This window comes from Mastomys coucha, unplaced genomic scaffold (genome assembly GCF_008632895.1).
Source record: "Mastomys coucha isolate ucsf_1 unplaced genomic scaffold, UCSF_Mcou_1 pScaffold1, whole genome shotgun sequence".
NCBI lineage: Eukaryota > Metazoa > Chordata > Mammalia > Rodentia > Muridae > Mastomys > Mastomys coucha.
Window position 1 is genome coordinate 29,073,381 of NW_022196891.1, and position 16,604 is coordinate 29,089,984.

General features: G+C 47.2%; 1 protein-coding gene and 1 long non-coding RNA gene across 15 annotated transcripts in view; one reads left to right on the forward strand and one right to left on the reverse strand.

Annotated features, from left to right (window-relative positions):
* Nucleotides 1–16,604, reverse strand: part of Nfasc (neurofascin) — a 180,239-nt gene that overhangs the window by 43,200 nt on the left and 120,435 nt on the right. For 10 of the 14 annotated variants that reach the window (XM_031382393.1, XM_031382366.1, XM_031382452.1 and 7 more), the window contains 4 exons: nt 15,081–15,131; nt 8,789–8,900; nt 8,177–8,361; nt 6,907–7,038 (listed from right to left, as the gene is read on the reverse strand). In XM_031382393.1, coding sequence (XP_031238253.1) covers nt 6,907–7,038; nt 8,177–8,361; nt 8,789–8,900; nt 15,081–15,131 — 480 coding nt within the window. The remainder of the gene's footprint in view (nt 1–6,906; nt 7,039–8,176; nt 8,362–8,788; nt 8,901–15,080; nt 15,132–16,604) is intronic. The other 4 variants (XM_031382407.1, XM_031382402.1, XM_031382384.1 and 1 more) reach the window with 1 other exon arrangement.
* LOC116099202 lies at nt 10,994–15,391 on the forward strand. The gene is made up of 2 exons (XR_004122154.1): nt 10,994–12,139; nt 14,731–15,391. It is a non-coding gene; the product is annotated as an uncharacterized LOC116099202 (long non-coding RNA).

Sequence of the window (16,604 nt, forward strand, 5' to 3'; positions counted from 1 at the left end):
ATGCCAGTCACTTCTTTTAGGTACTTCCTGCAGAGGCTGACAGACGACCTCAGGGCTGAGGCTCGGTGACCAGCTCCAAGCTGTCTCTACAGGACAAAGCTCAGAAGTGGACCACCACTCCCTGGTTCCTCCTGAGGTCTATAAAGACAGAGGAGAGTGGTCCACAGGCTGAGGCTACATCTCTGCTCATGATGGGGGTAATGAGACTCCCTGGAGCTCAGTCTTAGCAAGTGCAAGCCTGCTGCAGTCCAATGAAGTCTATAGCTCTCCTGCTCACTGCCCCGGTGGCCTCCTGCAATCCAGAGCTTGGCATCCTCCCCGCTGTGTTTGTGGGGATGCAAACCCAGTACCCAGCAAGCTGCCTCCCCGCTTTGCCTGTCTCCTCTGCTTCTCCACCTGTTCCTGTCTTTGACTATTTTTTTTTAAAAATAATTTTTCTATTTAGCATGCAAAAGTTATGGGATGATATTCTTATCCCATATATATACCAATGTTCTTGGGTCATACTCTCCCCCCCCCTACTTCACTCCCACCCCACCAACACTCACTCCCCTTGTTCCCATCCCTCAGTCTTTCAGCCTCCTGTGTCAGCCTCTCGAATGGTCCATCATGTCCAGCTTTACAGTTTGGGTGCGTGTCCCTGTCAAGTTTGACATTAGAGCAATGCAGCCTTTAATAGAATGAGCCTGGCAGTATCCCTTCCGTTTTTTACTTCACGAACAGTTTGAGAAGCGCTGATGTCAGCACTTCCTTACAGGTCTGGTAGAATTCAGCAGTGAATCCTGCCTTGGCCAGAACTTCACTTTATTATTGAGACTCGGTACTGTTCTTTTCCTTTCCATTTCGTTAATTTCTTCTCTGATTTTTGTTATTTATTCCATCTACTGCTCTGGGGTTTGGATGGTTCCTGTTTTCCTGAGGCCTTGAGGTTCATCCTTGAGTTATTTATATGCAATCTTTCTGTATACCAGCTTGAAGCTCTGAATGTCCCTTTGAGAACCGCCTTTGTTAGATCCTGAAGGTTCTGACAAGTTGAGCATTTATTTTTCATTTGATTCTCAGAATCTTTCAAGTTTTCCTCACAGATCTCTTCCATGGCCCACTGCTCATTCAAGAGTGCATTTGTGAGCTTCTGTAGGACTTTCTCTTTATTGGCTTCCAGTCATAATTCACTGCACCCTGAATAGATACAAGAAGCTGTTTCAACTCTTTTGTATTGTTAAAACTTGTTTATGGCATAGAGTGATCTATTTTAGTGGAAGCTTCATGGATTACAGAGACAAACATCTATTTTGCAGCTGTTGAGTGGATTGTCCTGTAAATATTGACAGGTCGTCCATTTGATCTTGGGTGTGGATTAATTCTGAAGTTTCTTTATTGACTGTGAATCTAGATGGCATATCTATTGATGAGATGGGATATTATGGTCACCCACTACTGTTGTATAGTCCTTTTATACACACATTTAGAGTGCTTGCTCTATGAAATGGGAAGCCCCAGCATTCAATGCATTTATATTTACCATTATTCTCTGTTCTCGATGGAGTGTTTCCTTTACTAAGTATGTAGAGGCATCCTTTATCTTTTGTATTAAGGGCTTGCTAGTTGACTATGCTGGACAGGATGGAGTCTCTCTTATTCATCTATTTTCTTATTCATCTATTCTATACAAGAAAATTACATTCTTTCCTGGGTTCTCTTGGCTGAGACTGTATTCCTCTTTGTGTTTAGGATTTCCTTAGCATTTCTGCAGAGTGGGTTGGTAGTTAAGAATTGCTTCAACTTGTGTTTGTCTTAAAATGTCCTTACCTCTCCATGTATTTAATTACTTTCTGGATACTTTGAATAGCGAAGGGAGGGCATACAAGTGCCATGCGTACATCTGGAGGTCAGAGGGAAACGTACAGGAATCAGTACTCTCCTTCTACCTTTAAGACCAAATTCAGGTTGTCAGGCTGAGCCGCATCTCCAGCTCCTCTACATGAATTTTAAAAGATGATTTTGGTGGACGTAGCGATTTTGGTTGATAGTCACTTTACTTTCAATGAGTGAAGAAGCCTTTTTACCAATAGCCCATGCTCTCTCGGTCATCTTTAGGGTTCGTGTTGAGGTCTGATGTAACTCTGGTGCCTTTGTGAGTTGATAGTTTTCTCTTACAGTTTGGATATTGTTTATTTGGTACTTTGAGCATCTTGCCTGTGTTGTGTTATCAATCTCTGGCCGTGGCTAGTTGGGATTCTAAATGCTTTTTCTGTTTGTGCTGACTGGTTTATGGCGACTTGGCATGAGCTAGAGTCACCATAGAGGAGGGAGTCTCAACTGAGAAAATGCCTCCATAAGATTGGTCTGTAGGCAAGATTAGAAGGCATTTTCTTAATTAGTGATTGGTGCAGGAGAGCCAGCCCACTGTGATGGTACCACCCCTGGGCAAGTGGTACTGTGTTCTGTGAGAGAGCAGGATGACCAAGCCATGGGGAGCAAGCCAGTAAGCAGCACTCCTCTACGGCCTCTGAAGCAGTTCTTGCCTCTAGGTTCCTGCCATGGTTTAGTTCCTGTCCTGACTTCCTTTGATGATGAACTATGATGTGGAAATATAAGCCAAGCAAACTCTTTCCTGCCCAAGTTGCTTTGGTCATGGTGTTTTACCATAGCAATAGAGACCTTGACCAAGATGTCTATATTTACAGTTACATTTTGGAAAGTTTTCTACTATAATTTCACCGAATAGATTTTTCTATACTTTTAGTTTCTGTCTTAGCTCTTTCTATTGCTTCATGGATCCTTAAGTTTATCTCTCGATTGCATCTCTGGATTTTTTTGGAAGTCATGTTATTACTTATGAAAAATCTTAGTGATGTTAGTGATGCTTTTAAAATTAAGTGATGATTGCTTCTTTGACACTTTCTTCTATTTCTGATAGTCTTTCTTCTTCATGGTGTGTCTGTTGATGTTTTCCACTGTTATTTTTCATTTCAACATTTCTATTTGATTAGAAGAAAACACCAAAAAACCCCACAAAAAACAAAAAACGAAAACCCCAAACTAAAAGCCAATCTCCGTTTCCTTGCACATCCCTGTTGCTGACTTTTTCCTGTGATTTTCTCTGACTTCCTTGTCTGTATCCCTGGCTTTCATCTCTTGGTCCTGAACCGATCGATCACTTCGCTTTATTCATCTGCTTGTTTCCATCATCTTTGAAGTCATGGATCATCTTACATGCAAACGTTTGAATCTTTCATCTGTAATTTGTTAATTTCACATCTTTGAGTTCAGAATCAAGCTCCTTTGCGGGAGACATGCTGATGTGTTTGTTCATGTTTCTTGTGTGTCTGAGCTATGATGTACATAACCACTGGCTTTGATAGCTCATCCAACTTCATTTGTATGTCTTCTTGTTGAGCTTTTAAGGGGTCAATTCCTAGTACCACCCAGAGAGGACACAATAAATTGCTGGGATAGCAACGACACCAAGCCAAGGCATAGAAATACACTTAATATTGGTTAAAGCTCATGGGTGCATTATGAATGGCTGTAGAACAGAAAATGGTAAAAAATAATGTAGTATGTGCTATGAAGTTGAGAATTATTTAGAATATGTACAAAAATAGCCAATGGATGAGACAAAAAGGGGTAAAATACACAGAATCAAGGTTAGATAGAAGGAAAGACTAGAAAGAGGTGTGTCTAGCACAAGGTCATGGAGATGGAGGAGAAAGAACACAGTACGCAGATACAGGATCTCCAGGGGAAAAGTCTGTAGAGAAGGTGAGATAAACGTAAGAAAGGGAATCAAACAGAACATAAAGTACTGTTTCAGGCTTGGTACATTGCTTGGTTAACAAATTTCTTGCTGCATAAGCACAGGGTCTGACTTTGATCTCAGAGTCCACATATAAAAACCTACAAAGGGGAGGGAGAACCTGTTGAGATCCTATCCAGAGGTTAGGCATGGCCCCCTGGTTGAGGGATGGTGCCACCTATCCACCTCCAAAATTTGAACCCAGAATTGCTCCTGTCTAAAGGAAATACAGGGACAAAGAGTGGAACAGAGACTGAAGGAAAGGCCATCCAGAGACTGCCCCACCTGGGAATCCATCCCACATGCAGGTACCAACCCAGGCACTATTGCTGATGCCGAGAAGTGCTTGCTGACAGGAGCCTGATACAGCTGACTCCTGAAAAGCTCTGCCAGTTCATGACCAATACAGATGTGGATGCTTGCAGCCAACCATTGGACTGGTCACAGGGACCCCAATGGAGGAGTTGGGAGAAGGACTGAAGGAGTTGAAGGGGCCTTATCTGGCATCAATGGGAGGGGAGGCCCTTGGTCCTGTGAAGGCTTGATGCCCCAGTGTAGGGGAATGCCAGGGCAGTGAGGCGGGAGAGGGTAGGTGGGTGAGGGAGCACCGTCATAGAAGCAGGGGAAGGGGGATGGCATAGGGGGGTTGCAGAGGGGAAACTGGGAAAGGGGATAACATTTGAAATGTAAATAAATAAAATATCCAATTTAAAAAAAGAGAAATACTTGACAAACAAACTCAAACAAAACAAAACAAAACAAAACAAAACAAAAAACTGCTGTGTTTAGAAAAAAGTCCAGATTGAGAAAGGATGGTTTTAATAGCAGTTTTATCTTTTGTTTGTTTGTTTGTTTGTTTTGGGAACAATAAAGGTGCCTACAAAATGTTAAAAAAAAAAGAAGCCAGATGTAGTGACATGTTTCTAATCCCAGCACCGGGGAGGCAGAGACACCTGCGGCTCCCTGGCCAGGCAGTCTAGCCTACTTGGAAAACTCTAAGCTAGTCAGAGGCCTTGTCTCTAAAATTAAGATATCAGCTCCCGATGAATAATGCGTTTCCCCACGGGCACATATGTGACCCTGAAAACACACCCAGCCTTAATTTGAAAACTAAGATAAAGGATAGTAAATATAAGTGTATAATAAAAAAGAAAAAGGAGAAGCACGCACAAGAAAAACACAAAAAGAAAGTATTAACAACGAAAAATGCATACGCACAAGTAGATAAGTGCGAGATGGGTACAATAGTAGACCCAAAAAACTTTTAAAAATAAGCTGAAGTAGAAAGACTCCTAAAAGTGCAGTAAAAAAGAAAAAAGTTCGAGGCTGGAGTGAGCAGGGCTGGAGCAAGCGGGCTGGAGCAAGCGCAGCCGGAAGAGGTCCTGAGATCAATAGCAGCCACACACATGATAGCTTACGGCCATCTGTACAGCTACAGTGTACTCATACACACAAAATAAGTAAAAATAAATCTTAAAAAAAAAGAAAAGAAAAAAAGAAAAAGTGAAATTTGGGGGATGGGGGAGGGGGCAGAGAAGTTGGAGCAATTTCTTCCTGGGGCTCTGAAGGCTGAACCCCACCAGACCTAGTGGATTTGTATTTGGAGGTGGGCTGCTGGGAACCCTGGTCTCTGGTGATCTGTGCTGCTGTTGAGCTTGTTATGGCAGAGGAAGTATGCTGCCAGAGTTCTCATCACTCAGTGGCTCCCTTCTCTGCGCGCCACGGGCCTCTGTTGACCACACTTAGCTTTGTGGTCTGTGGGCTGTTGTGTACCCTGGGATGGAGAATGTTATAGCTGGAAGTGTCTCCTAAGGACACTGAGTGGGGGACAGAGGCACGGCACCTCGCTACAGGCAGCCCCGCCATGTTCTTTCCATGCCTCCCAGCATCAGCCTGCCTGCTGTGGACATGGTCGTGTATGTCAAGAGGCCAGATGGAACCGATAGGCGTTTGCAGAGATTGATCCACTCACTGGCTTCAGGCTTAGGATTCCACAATGATTCTGAATTGATAAGGTCAGCTGCTGGCCCCTAAGGGCGAGACTCCCTTACCCTATACACGTGTCACTCAACCTGTGGGTCTACAGGGGTCACATATTCTGCATAACAGATACTTACATTGTGATTCGTAACAGTAGCAAAATCACAGTTATGAAGTAGCAAGAAAATAATTTTATGGTTGGGGAGGGGCGTCACCCAACATGAGGAACTCTATTAACGGGTTGTAGCGTCAGGAAGGTACAGAAGTGTGTTATACACACTTGGCCACATGAGCTGAGCTGCTGTGCACCCTTGGCCAGGCTGAGCTGCCATGCACACTTGGCCACCATTTTCATCTTGCCAGCATCAGGTGCTGTCCTGGCTGTGTCTCACTCACTCTTCTCTCCCTGGCTTTTCTCCTTAGCCGCAGCACACTGGGGCAGCTTCCTTCTGCGGCCTCTGAGTTCCCACCCCACTAGTCGATATCCCTGCTTACATTTCCCCAACTCCTTAAAGAAGTGAATGACTAGACATTTCAAAAGCAAAACAGCTGGACAGAATATAATGTGAAAACCAGACCAACATCATCAGCTCAAAGGGATCCCTGAACCCCTACTCAGTCCATCTGGACAGGACCTAAGTTTTCCCCAAATACTTAATGTTTTGTTTTTCCTTGCGTTCAGCCACAGTCTTCCACACTCACATAACACTGCCTTTTGAGTAGCCTTTGTTAGAGATTAAGACTTAGATCTATCATTGGTTAATGACAATAGACATAACCTTCTAAACCTCACCTACCACTCAGCGTCCAAACCTGAGTTGAGGCTACAGTGTTCAGCTTCTAAACTGGGCTCTAGCGTTATGCAGAAAGCAAAGGTTAAGAAAACCACAAAGAAGCACAGATCTCTAAACACAGGAGCATAATAACCACAGGCTCTAGGCTACTTAGCCTCCTGTCCTGTCAGAAAAATAAGAAAGGCTTTCTACTTCTGAGATGCCTGCAGAGCAAGGTTGCCGGAAGCAATGTCAATGAGCCATTCACCTTCTTCGCGATGGGGACATCTGGCTCACCAACAAAGCCTCTGAGGGGAGAGGGAACAGATGGAATGGGACAGCCGCTTGACTCACATTGCAAAGGTTCTCCATTCACCATCCACTGCACGGTCGGCTTCGGGTTCCCATTGGCTCGGCACACCAGTCTCCCATCTTCCCCAGGAGCCAGGATCAGGTTCTTGGGCTCATCCAGCCAGTAAGGAGCAGCTGAAAGACAAGGCAGGCAGAGGTAGATGGCACAGGCCAGGCACGAGAAGCCAGGTGGACTCCCATGAGGGCGATCCCTAAGTCCCAGCCCTGATCATTCACCCTCACGATAACAGCTCAGCCCAGCCCGCAGGTGGCTGGCTAGCTGAGCCCACAGAGCAGAGTCTGCTTGTTAGGATTCTCCAAAGCGTGTTTAAAATGCTACAGTAAATTGCCTTCCCTCTGGATGCTGGGGGTCATCCAGACCTCCTGCAGCTGAGCTGTCAAGGGACTGAGCGGCTGAGGCTCTGAGAGGTCAGGGACATTGACGATGCACTTGGTCGCACCCTTTGAGATTCTGTGGTTACAAGACTGGAAAGTCCTGAACTTTTTTCTTTCAGGCACTGAACTCTGGTTAGAGTCATTTTTGGCTGTTCACATTTCCCATTATTTGGACAATTTTTTTTGTGTGTGTGTGTGAGCATGTAGATCTTTCTGAGAAAAGAAACTTCTAGATTTTGTTACTCACCAAAAAGAATGAGAACGCATTTGTGTGTGTACAGTGGTGAGGACAAGGTCTCCTACGATCAGCCAACTGTATGCTGAGAAGGTTGTACTCAGCCTCAGCCCCCGACCTCCCGGCCTGCATGTAGCCTGAGCTGAGTAATGACCCACACAGCCTGCCATCTAACGGGGACCCACAAGGACAGAGGCTCTAGTGTCGAGACAGCTCAGGTATGCTGTATCTGTTTTGAGGGGAGGAAGGTGGCTTAAAAATGATATGGTCCATGATGATTCCCATCCTGAAGGAGCAGCACAGTGCCATGCATATGACACAGACAGCACAGGCTAAGACGACACAGCACAGATGGGAATGCAAAATGAAAGAGAAGGCTCTGGGAGGGATCCCACTTGCAGAGAGAGAGCCCAGAGCTGGGCGAACACTACAGTAAATTGCCTTCCCTCAGTATCCATGCCCACGAATGTGTGCAGTTGCACACCCAGGAGTGATACCGCCATGGCAGCCCAGCGTTGCCAGTTAGCCAGGACACTGGAAGTTCCCCACTCCCTCTGCCTCCCGGCCACAGCAGGAAGGGTGTCATGACATCTGTGTTCAGGGCTGGCAACATAATCATAATGAGAAATACACACAACGTACCCTTTACTCTCACCGAGATCGTGTGCCGGATGCTGCCCATCTTGTTGGAGGCCAGGCAGAAATATTCCCCAGAGTCCTCTTCGGACACATTGGTGATGCGCAGAGCCTTGTTAAAGTTCTCGAACTTGGCCTTGTCAGATGGGAGGTCCCCACCTTTCTTGTACCATGCAATGTCTGGTGTTGGGCTAGTTCAGGGATCAAGCATAAAGCAAAGGGCCCATTACTGAATGTGTCTTCTAACGAGTCTAACATCCAGACATCCTAAAAGTAGACTTGGGCCCAGGAGGAAAGTGTATGCCTTCTGAAACCTGAGTTCTCCTCGTCAGAGGAGGCTGTCTGGCCACAGGGTCTCCACAGAAAGGCAGAGCTAAGATAGCATACGATTTAATGCATCTGCAGCATGCCTAGCCATTGCCTTTTTTTCTCAAAAATTGCCATTGTCCCAAAGCAGAGACAGCCATAGTGGGATGTGGATGATAGACATACAGTGTTCTGCTCATGGGCCTGCTTGCTTTCCCTTTCCCTATATACCGGTCTGCCTCCAAAATGTGTGGATTGATGCCCACCCATCCTTCAGGAGCGGGGATAGAAGATGGTGCAGGCGGTACATACACCCCAGAGGCAATGCACTCCAGCAGCAGGTCCATGCCGCGTAGAACCATCTGACTGCTCGAGGTGCCCTGGGGGTACATGAAGCTGGGCGTTCTTTCTGCAACTCCTCGGGCTGAAACAGGATAGAACAAACTTCTGTGAGCCTCTGGCCCCGGGTGTGCCAACATTACTGGGTTAGAAAGAAATGCTATCACACCCCACTGCTGGGTCCTTCCAGCCCAAGCCACCCTCGGCCCCCAGGATCTGGGTGTCTTTCAAAGATGTATCTGGAAGCTTGGGAGTCCTCGGCTCCACCAGCACATGTATGTAACCAGTTCCAGGTTCTGTGGAGAAGAGCTCGGAAGCCCTTCCCTCCCTCTGGGACAGAGAGGGCTGTGGAGCATTGAGAGGTCCATCTCTGGCGTCTGTGTTGGGATGGGATCCCCCAGGCCAGATCATCTCAGCATCGGTCTATCCTCCCCAGAGACAGGGACATGGAAGAAAGAGAAGCCATAGGTTGGGGACATAGGACAAGCCACTTGCTCTTTGGGACTCTGATAAGGAGCTGGGATGAAGCAGCAAGGCCCCAGATAAACAGAGAATTATTAATGGCTTAGCAAAGACACAAAGAGAATGAAGGACGAGAGATGACTGGAAAGCTGTCCGGGGCCAAGCCCACTCTGGCTCCTCACTCTTGACTGCATGAGAGATGGGGTGGGTGTAGGTGGGGTGAATGGTAGCCAAGATGGGGGAAGGTGACCAATGGTTCAACTAGGCTAGAGCAGCCATGAGATAGGCAGAAATCTTCCACACAGGTGTTAGAGGCTGAGTGGTCTACACAACGACACTGTTCCCCATGGAAGGGGCCATGCCAATCAGGGTGGAGAGTGGACCCAAATCTTACTTGTTTCCTACACTCCTTGTACAACTCCATGGAAATGGGTAGAACAAAAAAAAAATAGAAAATAAAAAATAAAAATCTTCAACGAGAAATCCCAAATCAAACAGGAAACTGGAGGAGGAACCGCTGGCTTAGACACATGAAGACTGAAAGATGAATATAAGCCTGAGCCACCATGGGTCACAGGCTCAGTCAGACAAGCAGGAAGGAGGGGGGGGGAAGCAGATCTGCTAGGTAGGAGCCCTTGGGGATGCCTGGAGTGGGAACAAGAGAATCCCTCTGGGTTTAACTGCTGCTGGTGGTGTGGAGACTTGCTGGTGGCCATCCAAGCTCAGTAACTCATGCTTCCTATGGAAGCTGGCTGCCCCTGCAGGTATCAGGATGAATCAGGGAGGCTCCTGTCCTGAGGATGCCCAGCTTCTCTTCATTAGTCATTGGGAAACATCTCACAGAATTTATCTTTTATCTCTCGACAAGGGAAGAGACATTAAAACACACACTGAGGTATTTGGGCTACTGGCACAACAGAACAGATGACATATGGCACGTGTTCATGAAATAATTGTGGAGCTGACAAGTTAAAAGGGGAAGAAGAAATAAAAAAGGAGGCAAGAGTTTATCCCAACACAGTCTCATCTACCACACCAGCACACACATATAGAACAGTGGCAACTGCAGGGTTAATCCATTAAGTGGTTAGTCGGTTACGGTCTATATCTGCAGACCTAGCAGCATCCGCAGCATCCACACTCAGCAACCAGGAAGCAGCAGCCTCCTCTCATCACACAGCCACAAAAACAAACAAGCAAACAAACAAACAAACACCCACAGCCGAGGGCACCAAAATCAGAGATTCTAGGGCAGAAGGTTCATATCAATTGGGTGAGTCTGTCCAGAGTTGTGAACCCTGTAATGACACGGAAAAGATTACATCTCAGTCACCACACCCATTCCACACAAGAAAAGTCCACGAGAGCCAGTCCGTGACCCTCTGGACACTTAATGCGCCCCACAGCATGCAGCACATCACGGAAGCAGTAAGGATGGGGAGCAGGAAGATTATTAGCACAGAGCCCTGCTCTGGCCATCACAACACGTAGGAGTGTGACCAGAGAAAAGCTACATACAGCAGCAGCACAGAGTATCGGGTGTGGGGTACCAACCCACAGAAGTATCTTAGGGAGGAAGCAGCGACTGAGAAGCAAGTCAGAGGGAGCCATCACTGCCCTGCCCAGGAAGTATTTAATAAGGGCCAAGTGCTGTGTGGTTGGTCTGCAGTGTCAGCATGTTTAAGCCTCACAATTACTGTTACCACTTGGGTGTTTTTAGCGAAGGAGACTGAGTTTCTATGAAGTTAACAGACTTTGCCCAAGCTCACGAGTTCCAGATTCCGCTGTTTTGGATTCTGAGCTGGGTTGCTGTGGTCGCCTCTCAGTCTGGCGCTGGAGAGGTTACTCTGTCCGGCATTTCTGACAGGCAGTTTCAGAATGTTTCTAATAACGACAATCAAAGAAACTCAAAATCCGAAGGCCAAGGGGTGAAGGAGAAGGGCGTTTGGTCCTCTGTGAACTGCTCTGGTTTTACTATTCTCAGCCTCTAAGATCCCAGCATTCCTCGGAGGTAACTGATAAGCTCCAAGCCAAGAACCTGGGAAGGAATGAAGCGGTCCAGAGCATCTCGACTGGATTCTTAGGGATATGGGGATCTCGCAGGGGGACCGTGGTGACTCGTGGCTTTACAGAGGAACCAGAAGGCTGGAGCTGAAGGGAAGTTATGAAAAATGGCAGCTGTGCAGGAGGGGATCACATAAAAACTTAAGGAAGAGGATCTGGCTGGTGACTTTGGGAACCCTTGTTCCCAAGGGAGGGTGCCTGGTTCCTTTCCTTGGAGGAGACGCAGGAGCCAGTAACTACTAAGATGAAGGGTAACTATGTGGTGAGAGATGTCTCTTCAGACAGCTCTTTTCACTCTGGAGACAGGGGTGCTCTGTCCCATTCCAGTTCAGGTTGGGTCTACCCTGACACCAAAAAAAATCCCAGGATGTAGATGCCATGTTCAAACCTGCATAAATTCAAGAGAAGGTGCCCGAGGGTGGCTCTTGGGAGCTGTGCTACTGAGAGGACTCATGGATGCCCAGAGCCAGATGGTCAGTCAGGGGACATCAGGTCACAACCCCACTTTAATCAAATTGGCTTTAAAGGGTCAAATGAGAAACAGTTTCTGGCTCTCTTCTACCAAAAATAGTGCTGACAGACTCAGCTGCTCCCTTCACTCAGCGGAACACGACAGCGGAACACGGTTCAAGACCTCAGATGCATCTTGGGGCCAGTTGCCAAATGCAGCTTTCTATGGTAGCCGGACCCTACTGGATAGTCCTCTCTGTGGCCTTCAGATCTCAGAACTGAGAACCAGACCTCCTGACACCCCATCCCTCTTTCTGGTCCCAGGAATGGCTGAGCAAAAGATATGGGGTAGGTGTGTATGTGTGTAATCTCATGGTCTAGAAACATTTGGCGTGTCTCGCTGTTAGGAAGCGTCTTCTGTAAAATTAATCTGAATCCTGCCTGCAATAGTTGCAGCCTCTCTCCTCACCCAGTTCTTAGCAGAGCTGGAAAACCGGCCAGCTCTCCTTTCTCTAGCGCACGCTAACATCTCTCCCTGTGGAGCAGTTCTCCTCTTGTATGTGTGCCTGTCTTTCTCTCCCGGGCTTGTCTTCAAAGTCTCCGCATCTCCCTTAATTTAGAAACAGATGGCCTATATACAATCCAGTCCACACAAAACTTCCCCCTTTAAATCCAACAGTGGGTTATATATTAACATTGTCAATGTGTACGGCAGCTTAGCAGCTATGGGGGTCATGATCCTCTTTAACCTTTTCAACCATCTTTGAGGCTAGTAATCCACCCATTTGGCAGATGAGAGAGAGAGAGAGAGTTCTAAAGCATTAAATGGCTTGCCTAGCATCACCTGGTATGTCCTGGAGACTAGATTTGACTGGAGGCAGTGCAGCTCCAGGTACACACGATAAAACACCTGCTTTCTGCATGGAATGAAACCCAAGGGCCTTTCTCTGCCAATCAGAGGGGAGGTGGCTTCTGGCCCATGTCCAGAGGATGTCAACTCTCTGTACAGATCATTAGAACTGGGTGGCCCTATTTCTAGAAAAGAGACATATCATATTTTGAGCCAAAGAGAGGGATGTTCTGGACATTTGTCCCTGACAATGTCCCTTGGCTAGGAGCTCTGTACCCAGGAAGAACTTCCTTACTTTCTTGGTTTTTTTTTTTCTTTCTTTCTTTTCAAAGCCATCAGCTTGGTTGTCCTTTGTTAAACATATGCATTCTCTTAATTTTACATCCTTTCCAGCAGCTTCAGGCTATGCCAGCCCCACCCTGGTGGGGGACCGAGGAGCAGGGCTCTGCCCCACGTGATCTCTCTTGGTTTCACCGTCCTGAGTGACTCTCAAATCTCACTCTCTTCTAAAAAAAATGCTGACCTCTGGAAAAAAGCTGGGCTATAAGGTTGAAATCACTCAGCCGTCTTCTGTGGAGAAACAACTTCACATTTCCCTGCCTTTACACAAAGTAAAGAACTTGAGCCAGGTGACCTCTTAAGGGCTCTGATGTGTTCTGGATTTCAGAGTACTTTCCTACAATAGATATGTGGGGCTTGATTTAGAGAAAGGCACATTCCACAGCAGCGCCTGCCTTTGACACAGTGGTGGTTGGCTCTGTTACCCTGAAAACAAACAATCCCCTGAATTCAACAAAGGCTGCCTGCTTCCTGGGGCAGTAAGTCTCAGCATGGTTCTTGCTGCTTGGTGCCAAGTTGGAACCTCTGTTTCCCCTGGCTCTCATTTCTCAGCCCATCCTCCACTCCAGACTCCGCTCACTGCTTCTATTAGCAACCTCAGTAAAGACATCCCCTACCTATCTGCGCTCCCAAAGATCCCCTTAGGGACGTGGACTCAGCTCAGAAGCATAATTGATGATGGGACCAGCTGCTTTGTCAAATCTAGCAAATGCTTGGCCTTAATGGCAGCTCAAGGAACACGAGGCATTCTTAAGCCACAGTGAGGGGAGACTCAGGTGTGCAAATAGCCAGTTCCCCCATTAATCAGACCTAGTAGGCAGCTGTGGCTTGTTAGAATTATAACTCATTGTGATCGTTCCATGACTTGCAGATGTGGCTGGTGGGCACTGGACTTCTATATGCACCCAGAGGGGGAAAAGGTACAGGTGTCAGGGACATGGCGGGACAGCTTCATTTATACTCACCCAGAGAGAGAACTTGGACCTGGATTCTTAATATCATTTTCTAGAGAAACCTCTTTTAAAAAAAAAATTATTTACTTTTATCTTATGCATATGCATATTTTGCCAGCATGTATTTTGGTGTACCACATGCTGGCCTGATTCCTGCAGAGACCAGAGGAGAGTGTTGGATTCCATGAAACTGGGTTACAAATGGATCTGAGTCACCATATGAGTGCTGGAAATTAACCCCGGGCCCTCTGCAAGAGCGGTCAGTGCTCTTAACTGCAGAGCCGTCTCTCCAGCTTTCAAAGAGATCTGGGAGCTGGCTGTGACAAAGTACTCTCAGGAAAAAAAGGTGGGGGGGGGCTGTAAAGCAGGCGATTCATACCCAGACACTGGAAAGTCAACTCAACAAAAGCTGGCTGTGCTATTTACGCTACCAAACAGGAACCGATTTCCTGTTTCCTCCTGATGGTGGACTCTCAACTATTCTCAAATAGCCTCTGAAATGTATTCTCAAATACATCTGAAATGTACCCCTGCCCTGGCTCATGGTGGGCCCTCAGCTCACGGTGCTGATGTAGTGGTGGGTGAGATGTCCAGGAGGTGTGGTCTAGCTGGTAAAGGTGGATAACTAGAGGTGGGTCTTTGAAGGACACCCGGTCCTTGGTTCTGCTTCCTAGGCTGCTGTGATGTGAACAGACTCTTCATAAACTCCTGCCAAGAGTGACCGTGTGCCTGCATTCTGCCACGGTGGACCAAAAGGCTCTAGAATTGTAAGCTGACACAAGTCTCTCATCTCTCAGGTCGTTTCTCAGGTATTTTGGACACAATGATGCGAATGTCCACTTTCTGTCCATCTGTCACTGACCCTTTGAGTCTCCGCTGAGTCCTTCACGGAGACCTCCCTTGCTTGAAGCCACCCTCTGAGAATTCAGCCAACGGAGACTTGCACGCCGGAGGAAACGCTTTTGATGGGAGCCCACCTCAGACTCCCACTGACCACCTTGCTCCAGGTCGACAGTGTCCTGAGGTGTCCCCTCTGGCACCTGGCCTGGGCAGCTGTCCACTCTGCCACCCAGCAGGAGTTAATGTCACGGTATCAGTCAAGTTAGCCAAAGTGGATTAGGACAGGAGAAGTTACTCCCGGACTCACCACTATATATGTCAGGGTGGTTTCTTAAGGACGAGTCATTATAGGGGTTGTCTGCAATAAACAAAAGAGGGTGAGCGAACAGGGAGGCATGGAGCAGGTAGGGGCACAAACATGAGGAGGGAGAAAGGACGGAAACACAAAGCCACATTGCAACTGAGGAGAGTGCCAGTGGGTTTGCAAAAGAAAATGACACAGCTGGGAAAGGGACGCACTTGGTAGCGAACAATCAACGCAACAGAGCTCAAAGAAAACAAAGTGGTTAAATCCTGCAAAAGAAAGCAATAATAAAATGAGATTATTCTGAAAGTAAAGATATTAGGCTTGAACTCTGCTTGGTCCATCTATACTTTGAACAAATGAGGTAAGGATTAGTGTCTTGTGGCATCTTGTAGCTGGCTCTGAACCAGCGTCTCCCCAGGCCCCCAGGACTCCGTGTGAGACCAGCTAGAGAAAAAGGAGGGTTAGTGAGACCTGAGGAGGACAGCGAAGCCTGCCTGGTAGCAGCTAAACTGCAGGGGGTAGGTGTGCGTGCGTGCGTCCGTTCAACCATGTTTGCGACCAGGTTCCCATCATTGTAGACCATGACAGACCTCTGCTGGGAGACCCTGGTGGAGGTTCCTGAAGGAGAGTTTGGGTCAGGACAGCAAGATGAGGGGATGCTCTGCCTGAGAGCCAGGGCTCTCTGGAAAACACAGGGCAGGAACTCTCTTTAACAAAGCAGTATTAGTGGCTGCCACTCCAGTGTAAGTGCCTGAAGAAAGGCCTTGGCCCCTCAGTCTTCAATGAAGACATTTTAGAATAGGACACAGAAACACACCTCTGTCCTTAAGTCACCGTTTTACTCTCTACGCACCCCGTTGGAGGGTTCAAGTTCTGAGGGTACCTGTGGGGGAGGCGTGTGTAGCTGACTGACTGGTAAGCCAAGCAGACAGGCTGAGAAGTCAGGACACAGTCCAACTTCCTAGGGGAGGCGAGGGGCTGTGTTAGGATATTTGCATATTTGAAGAACAGATCGAATCCCATCTCAAGCAATTGTAAAGAGGGCATGAGAGTTCTTTTCTGGGCCTGGCACTGCACTGCGCTGCACTGCACCCCTCGTCTGCTTTACAGCCAGCAATGGGAAGATTTTTCAGGATCGGAACCATTTCTGATAATGTGTGGCTGGTGGAGAAAGACCTCACTGCTTTGGACGTCAGTGTGGATGAATGTGGGCTGGAAGGTGGGAACTGGTCCACCATGGTATGACGGGGTCAGTGGTACCAGGTAGTGAGTGGGGCCGAGGCAGTGCTTGGGAGAGAAGGTTCTCTTTTCCTCTGGGGAAGCACAGGGGTATGCTCAGCTAAAGGGGCTCCTTCTCTTTCTCTCTTTCTCTCTTTCTTTGTTCCTTTCTTTCCTGCTTTCTTTCTTTCTTTTAAGCAAATATGTTTTTATTAAATATTTTCTTTATTTACATGTCACATGATATCTCCTTTCCCAGTCTCCCCTCTGAAAAAAGAGAAAAAAAAAACAAAACACTGTCTTCCG